The sequence below is a fragment of the Cygnus atratus genome, chromosome 2 (assembly GCF_013377495.2).
Source record: "Cygnus atratus isolate AKBS03 ecotype Queensland, Australia chromosome 2, CAtr_DNAZoo_HiC_assembly, whole genome shotgun sequence".
In the NCBI taxonomy this organism is placed as follows: domain Eukaryota; kingdom Metazoa; phylum Chordata; class Aves; order Anseriformes; family Anatidae; genus Cygnus; species Cygnus atratus.
Genome location: NC_066363.1, coordinates 138,748,240 through 138,754,441, shown reverse-complemented (window position 1 = coordinate 138,754,441; position 6,202 = coordinate 138,748,240). Strand labels below are relative to the sequence as shown.

Sequence of the window (6,202 nt, the reverse complement as noted above, 5' to 3'; positions counted from 1 at the left end):
GATGTGTTAAAGGGAGCCTGCAGAGAGTTCTGTCCTTAGGACCACAATTCACTGAGCTGTTGGAGGCATGGCACAAAGCTCTCCATCACCAGCAGTTCCGACCATGTTACTTGGGATTAAGCAGGAAGCTCCGTTTCTGTGAGTGATTTTTCCATTGGAGTTGCTGAAAATGCTTCAGGTCTTTGATGGAGTCTCAAAGGCAGCATGCTGACTTAAAAAGGATCTGCAACTCCAGAGCTAGCAAAGGGAGTCTGTCTAGACACAGGACCTCTCTGTTTTCATGTCAAGACTGAAGAAATCCTTCTACACATTACTCCCACTGGCTGGCAATTTTCATTTGGGATCCTGTCTCTTCTGAGCCCTGTATCTCACTGCCTCCCTTCTTCACAGTTTTTTCTTCATTTGATATGACAGAAGGAGGAACACACCAAAAAAAAAAAAATCAACAAAAAACCACAGATACAACTCCTCAACAAGGCAGGCAGAGGCCTCAGCATGCCAGCAGCATAACCACCATCACTTGGGAACGGGTCCATGCGCTACAAGTATGTGAAGAAAAGCTTTTAGTCCATCTTACCTTCTGTAGGATGTAGTTGATAATGACAGATGTTAGTTGTACCCAAATGAAAATGCAGCTGGCAGGGTTACAAGTCCTTAGGATGCAGCAGTGCATGCAATTTTGAAACAAATATTCTTGGCTACACAAAGACTACAAGGTACATGTATAGTCGAAGCACCCTTTCAAGGAGTAGGGCAACAAGAACAAAAGAAAGAATATTTTTCAAAAATAAAATAATTTGAAACATTTCTTAGATTTCTCACTTATTGAATTGGGATTGAATGTAATCATTAAGGAAAAAAAAGGAAGTGATAAGCTTGGCCAACATAATGGGCCTGTTGCACATTATGTACTAAGAGCAGCAGCCAAATAGTCTCCTGCTCCCCAGGTAACCTGCTAAAGAAACATCCCTAATCAAGTCACAGTCCAGCTGGCTCTAGCTGCCCAGAGATACACACTTTTTTGATAGCTCTGAGCATAGTTTAAAGTGTTCCATGTAATGTCTGAGCACTCAAAAAACAAAAGTGATGCCCTGGGAAGGTTAGCTGTTTGTGTCACACTGCATTGACAAGGACTGTGGGTTACACACAGTCTACGTTAAACCTGAAGCCAGTATCAAAAGTGGGCCCTAAACATATTGCATTGTCACACCTGTAAGGAGAAGCTTGTTTCATCCTCTCTCTTGCCTCTGTTAGAGAGATCTGCCACCAAAGGTATCTTGGTTTCCTCTCCTGTGGTTTTCCAGAGAGGAACCAGAGTCATGCAGATGAGAAAAAACCACCAACCTAGAATGACAGCAGAAGGGGAAAACTCCAGCCTATGGCCTGGTACATAAATCTTTCCTCTGTCTGCCTATACCTTACATTTTGCCATCCAACTCCTTACACAGCTACCTTACCTCCCAGGTGGAGATGTGGATTTCCAAAGTGACTTGGGATGTGAATGAGGATGCATGCAGGGAGAGGAAGGAAGACTCTGCCAGAGCTCCCCAGGGTGCAGGTGCCTCACCTCCAGGTCCAACGGGGCAGCTGTGACACTGGGATCTGCAAAGCCGGCTCTGTAAGAGGGCGGTTGCGTGGGTGCTCCAGAAGTTGTCAGACTGGTTATATTCGGCTGCACAGATGAAGGAGAAAAACAAATCGAGTTATCAAACATGTTACACAATGTTATTTGCCTTACTCTTCTCCATTTTCTCTAGAATTTCCACAGTTTGTTTTACTTTCTGAAAAATATGTACAAAACCTTGTTCCACTGGGAAGGGGTTTTCCTCAGGTCATCAAATGAATCATAGCCTTTCCAAAACTTTTTTTTTCCTCTTACAAAGAGCTTTTTGGTGAAACCAAAGTACTGTGTGCCAATTAGCAGGAGCAGGGTTTCAGCTGTGTTACCACCATGTTGATTAGCTCGTTTTGTGTCTCCAGGAGCACTGCTTGCGTAAGGCTACGAGTGCTTCCACTCACGCACAAAGTCCTGGCTGTGACAGTGTCTTTTCCTCAGTAGTAGCAGAAATTCGCAGAAGAGAAGTTAGGAAATAGGGCGAGTGAAACTTGCCTTTATCCTTAACGTAATTAGCGATAGACAAAACGTCCCAGGGCAGAGTTGAACCTGCTTCTAACCCTGTTACGCCTTTGGCCTCAGGTTTCCCGGCCCCATGATGGGCGTGGGCACAGCCCTCCCCATGAGCACTGCCCCACGCTCATTAACCTTTAATTTCACCCCAGCTTCACCCCTGGCCCTCCTGAGGCCCTGCTGGGTGGCACCAGCCCTGCTCCTCAGCTCATGCTCCCTCCCAAAGCCAAGCCAGGGCCTGCCCCAGCCATGAAGCTGCACTTCAGCATCCCCGCCACTGAGGAGCTGCGGGAGGGGCGAGGGGGCCGCTATGTGGTGGGCTTGGGGCCAGGGTGGGTGTGTAGGTGGATGGTGGGGGGCTTGGTCACGGCTCTGACAGCTCTGTGCTTGCAGCTCTACTCCCTGTTCCTGGAGGGCTTCCTGCTCGGCAAGGCTCGGTACCGCCAGCTGCACCACTGGGATGAGCAGGTGAGGGCTGGGATTCAGCCTCTTCCCCTCAGCCTCCTTCCCCTGACACCACTCCTCTGGAGAAAATGGCTGGGGAAATCCCAAGGGTGGGATCCTCTGGCTTGAAGTGCACCCGCACACCCCTTGGGGGTGGCCCTGTCCTGTGTAAGGGGGCCTGGGGCAGCCCTAGGAGCAGTGGGGGATGCTGTGTGGTCCCAGTGATTATTCCTGGGTGAGTCCGCATGACGATGTCTCTCTTTGCTGTTGTTTTGTTTCTTATCCCTTTGGCCTCAGTCCCTTTCCCCTCCATTTTCCCCCTGGTGTTGTTAGGAGGAGCAAAGAGCACGTGACGTTGAGCTCTTCAGTGGAAGCAGGCTGGCCAGCCAGCAGTCACTGTGCTAACCTGATCCCTCTAGCCTTTGCCAGCCCTTGGCAAAATCCTCCAAGTGCGATCCCTCCCACTCCTTCCACCAGCCTGGGTCCCCGCTGACATCCCCTCTGCGCAGCCTGAACTTAACCTCCACAGCCCTGCTTCTCTTAGCCCTGCTCCTGGCGCTGGGCTAAGTGGGTGCTCTTCTTTTTACCAGCCTCCAGTTTCAGTGACGGGACCTCCTGGGAGCAGCTCTGCCAGCCAGGGGGACCCGTCCACCTCTCCTAAATCTGTGTGCTGGCACACGCAGTTGTAGTGGCACCGCTGAAGTGTAGTCAAGAAGGGGTCAGGAGCAGGGCTACCCCTGGAAGCGATGTTTGCTGAAGCGTGCTCTCGTGTCCCAGCTCTGCAATTCTTTTCCCTATGGGAGCTCTGACAGTAATATTTTGCTTTGGTTAATGGAGCATTTCGGATAACATATCTCAAGTAATCAGCCAGCTTTTTGTTTGCTTTTTCTTTAAGACTTACTTACCATTTCTTGCTCGAGGTTTGAGCTTCATTAGTACTCTCAGCAAAATCTTTCCCTTCTCTTTGTCCCCTGTAACTGACAGTTTACCTTCATGATGGACTTTACAACTCATTAGCAAGTTTGTGTTTTTAATTTGTTCAGGCCTGCTGTTGGTAGCTGCCACACTTGGTCTTGGGGCTTAGCAGTACACTTCTGTCCCTTAATTGTCCTCCCTGTAGTTATGTGAGGCTGCTTGTTTACAGTTATTATGTCATTTTCTCCTTATTTTAATTGGAATATTCTCTTAAGGTAGAACAATAAGGACAAAGAGGACACCTTAAACTCCAGGACAGGGTAATTCAGCTTCCTGACCAGATCACACGTAGTGGCCACAAAGTCTCATGGAAGCAACAATTCTGTGGTGGATGCAGGGCACAAATTACAAATCAGCTTTCCTTGTGGACAGATTTTTTGTATGATTATACCTGACAGTATTGCTTGAACGTTTCTCTGGAAGGTTTGTCTCTGGCCTTTGTTGGATGTGCTGCTCTATTTGTTGCACCTCTGATCGCCTTCAGTGCAGTGATTTCTAAAGCTCTGCCATTTTACCTCTAGAAGCTCCTCTTCTAAACTGTGATGCAAAACCAGAAATAAATATATTTCTTTTTTCCTGATGCTGTGCCTTACCTGTCCCTTTTCTCTTGCTATGCCTTTGCCTCCCCTCTATCCCTTTATATATTGCGAGTGCTTGTTTGGCATTCCCATAACCCGTTCCTTGCTGCCTCCCAGGGCAGTTGCTCTCTACAAAAGGACTGCCTGAAGGGAGCAACTGTTCAGGAATCAGTAGTAGATGGCATAGCATAACAGCATGTACGAGGCCCTGCAAGCACTGCTGAACGGGGAGGTGCAGCCATGCAGAGTCTGGGCCACGTTTCCTTACCCTGAGGTGTCTTATTACCAAAGGGGATTCACAGCCCTAAGCAGAGTGCCCAAGGCGAGTGGTACACAGGAAGGTGCGAACAACCAGAAATGATATCCTAAAAGAGATCTTGCTTAGGAGTTGCTCAGGGTGGGCAGTCAGAACTGCTGAGGAGAGCAGTGCATTGCACTCAACTGAGGGTTGCCAGAAAACATCTGTCATGTGAGGATTTACTCCCTTGCCCATCCCATGGGAGCTGGGGCTTTGCGTTGGCTGTAAGTCATGGCTCTGCCTTCTCCCCTTCCTCCTCTTGTTTTAGGAGCTAGGGCTTTCAGTTGTGGGAAACCCAGGTGTCCCAAACTCCTCTGTCTGAACATTTAGGTGTTAAATGCTAGCAGTAGGAAGGAAAACAGGAGGGCCAGGCTCCCTTTGCCAGGACAAATGCCATACCTGTTAGGCAGCCTTCCCTATTGTTTGCTCTTGCTAAGCCAAGACCTGTGCAGCCGCTCTCTGCAAGTGACTGGGGGCAGCTTCAGCAGGAGTGGCAGCGTCAGGCACACCTGACATTAAGTACCTTTGAGAGCTTGACAGCTTCTGCATATATCCATGTATGTCTTTGGTTGTAACATGTTTTAATCATTTTTAATCTTAGAACGGTGTCTCCTTATTTTTCTTTTCTTTTTTTTTTTTTTTTTCTTCTATTTAATCAGGTAACTGAAAAGGCAATGCCCAGAGCCCTGCTCACTCTATATAATCCATCTGCGACAGTTTTACAGTTACAGTGTTGCTCTGTTTTCCTGGGTTAGCAGTTTCGTTTCTGGTGCTCTGTCTGACTTTGGCATCAGCACACCGATGATGGAGTGTGGTCCTGGGTGAAAGGACTCGTCTGTACAGCATAGGCAGAACCTGTCCCAAAAGCAAACTGATGGGATTTGACCAAGTAAGAGGTGATTAATTCAATTACACTTTCAAACTGATGATGCCTCCTGCTGAGGAGGAAATAATTTATTGCAGAAAGATGAAAAAGAAACAGCACCAACTGTAGCACGTGTCTTTACTCCCCTTTTTGGAGAGATTAGCTTTTAAAGTTGTCATACTTAGGGAAGCTGCTCTATCTGTGGCTCTTTGAGGTGGAAGTTGTGGAGGAAGAATAAATACTCCTCTACAAGGCTGGAGCATCCTACCTGGGCTCCCAGCACAGCAAAAACCAAGCTGCTTGTTGTAGTCCTGTGGGCATTCCTGCTCCTGGCTCTTGCCCTGTGGTGGGGAGCTGGCAGTGGGGCTGTGCCCAGCGCTGGGCAGCGAGGCAGGACTGCCTCAGCCTGCTGCTGTGCAGTGGTGGCAGGAGATGCACACAGTGCCTGCAAAGGAGCCACTTTGCCAGAGATACAGGGAGGCTGAAGAATGAGAGATCTCCCCCTGGACAGCCTGTGGGCAGGAGGACTTGGAAGTATGTGGCTGGTCGACTAGGTCCAGCTAAGAGACAGCTGCAGTGTGCAGGGCAACCTGGCACACGGGGCTGAGACGCGCGTCTTGTGTTGGGTGGCTTTAGGTTGGAGAAACAAACACAGAGACTTAAGGAAGAACGGTGTGAAGCAGATTTGGGGGAGGAGGACCTGACTCTGGCAGTGGCATTGGCCTGGCAGGGCAGCAATGCGCAGGCTGTTGGTGCCTGGCACCACCAGGTGTGGTGTTCTGTGCCTCAAGTTGTGCCAGGGGAGGTTCAGGTTGGAAATGAGGAGACATTTCTTCTCAGAAAGAGCAGTCAGGCACTGGGACGGGTTGCCCAGGGAGGTGGTGGAGTCACCGTCCCTGGGGGTGTTCAAGGAA

The 6,202-nt window shown here is 49.0% G+C and overlaps 1 protein-coding gene across 1 annotated transcript in view; it reads left to right on the top strand.

Moving 5' to 3' along the window:
- The first annotated feature begins 2,377 nt into the window (after positions 1–2,377).
- SNX31 (sorting nexin 31) overlaps positions 2,378–6,202 on the top strand; it is a 30,986-nt gene continuing 27,161 nt past the window's right edge. Inside the window, exons 1-2 of the mRNA XM_050709097.1 lie at positions 2,378–2,443; positions 2,522–2,596. Coding sequence (XP_050565054.1) covers positions 2,378–2,443; positions 2,522–2,596 — 141 coding nt within the window. The remainder of the gene's footprint in view (positions 2,444–2,521; positions 2,597–6,202) is intronic.